General features: G+C 59.5%; 1 protein-coding gene across 2 annotated transcripts in view; it reads right to left on the bottom strand.

Annotated features, from left to right (window-relative positions):
• Positions 1-7: 7 nt before the first annotated feature.
• GRAMD4 (GRAM domain containing 4) overlaps positions 8-1,146 on the bottom strand; it is a 64,769-nt gene continuing 63,630 nt past the window's right edge. For both annotated transcript variants that reach the window (XM_027854253.1, XM_027854254.1), the window contains exon 19: positions 8-363. In XM_027854253.1, coding sequence (XP_027710054.1) covers positions 259-363 — 105 coding nt within the window. In that variant the 3' untranslated portion in view covers positions 8-258. The remainder of the gene's footprint in view (positions 364-1,146) is intronic.

Raw genomic sequence — 1,146 nt, 5'->3', positions numbered from 1 at the left:
CCAGGACCCCCTGCCCCATTCACATCCCATGAGTAACCTTGAAGAGCGTTCAATGTCTAAGGGTGTGGCCAATGCCCTCACTGCCTCTTATGGAGACGTCGTAGACAAACATGGAGACCTAGGGGAAAGAGGATCGGGACATGGAAGGGAACCCACAGGACCAGGAGCATTATTGCAAAGGAGATCATGAGATGACCCATGGTTTTCACTGCCAGAGTCCTTAGAAAGCAAAGAAGGTCCTGGCGGCCGGGGTCACTACTAGCTGTCGCCGCTGGACGCTGCTGCTGACGTGATCTTCGTGTACTGGCTGAAGATGGTCTCGAAGGCTTCATCCCTGTGGACCATGGCACCAAACACCAGGGGCTGGCAAGAAAAGTCACGGGTCAGAGACTGAGCAGCCGCCAGCCCCCAGCCCCAGGAAACGCACCAGAGGGAGCCGAGCCGCCCCCAGGCCTCCCCTAAGCGAGGCTCCCCCTTCCGTGAGGCCCCCAGCCCCACCCCGCCACCCCCACCTCGGCCTGGGGAGAATGGAAGAGCCGAGGAAACGGGCTTTCCAAGGCCTCCTTGGGCTCCTGCCAAAACGCTCCTTGTGGCTGGGGAGCCAGCAGCTCCATTGTGAGCGTGGGAAGCAGGTCTCAGGGACCTTGGGGCTGTCTGGGAGTCAGGAGGCCCGGGACATCCTGTCTCTCCAACTAATGCCCTGCGCCCTGACCTATCTTAGCTGCTAAGAACTACCCCCAGGACTTCCATTGTGCCTCGGAGTGTGCCAAGTGCTTTCCAAATAGGACCTCACTGGATCCTCACAACAATGGGGGTGGGGGTGGGAGGTTGGGGTGTTGCTGCTATCATTATCCCCATTTCACAGATAAGGAAACTGAGGCAGACAGAGGTTAAAGTGACCTGCCCAGGGTTACCCAGCTAGGAAGGGTCTCAACTCCTCTGAGCTCTCACTGACCTTGTTCTAAGCTCCCTCCCAGCTCCGACATCCCCTGTTTCTCAGGCCCTTCCCAGCCCTGCCATCCCTGCTCTAAGCTGCCTCCCAGCCCTGCCATCCCCTGTTCTCAGGCCCCTCCCAGCCCTAACATCCCCTGTTCTCAGACCCCTCCCAGCCCTGCCATCCCCTCTTCTCAGGCCCCTCCCAGCCCT

The sequence above is a fragment of the Vombatus ursinus genome, unplaced genomic scaffold, assembly GCF_900497805.2.
Source record: "Vombatus ursinus unplaced genomic scaffold, bare-nosed wombat genome assembly UNPS02010394.1, whole genome shotgun sequence".
In the NCBI taxonomy this organism is placed as follows: Eukaryota; Metazoa; Chordata; class Mammalia; order Diprotodontia; family Vombatidae; genus Vombatus; species Vombatus ursinus.
Note: the sequence above shows the minus strand (reverse complement) of the source record. Positions and strands in the feature narration are given on the sequence as shown.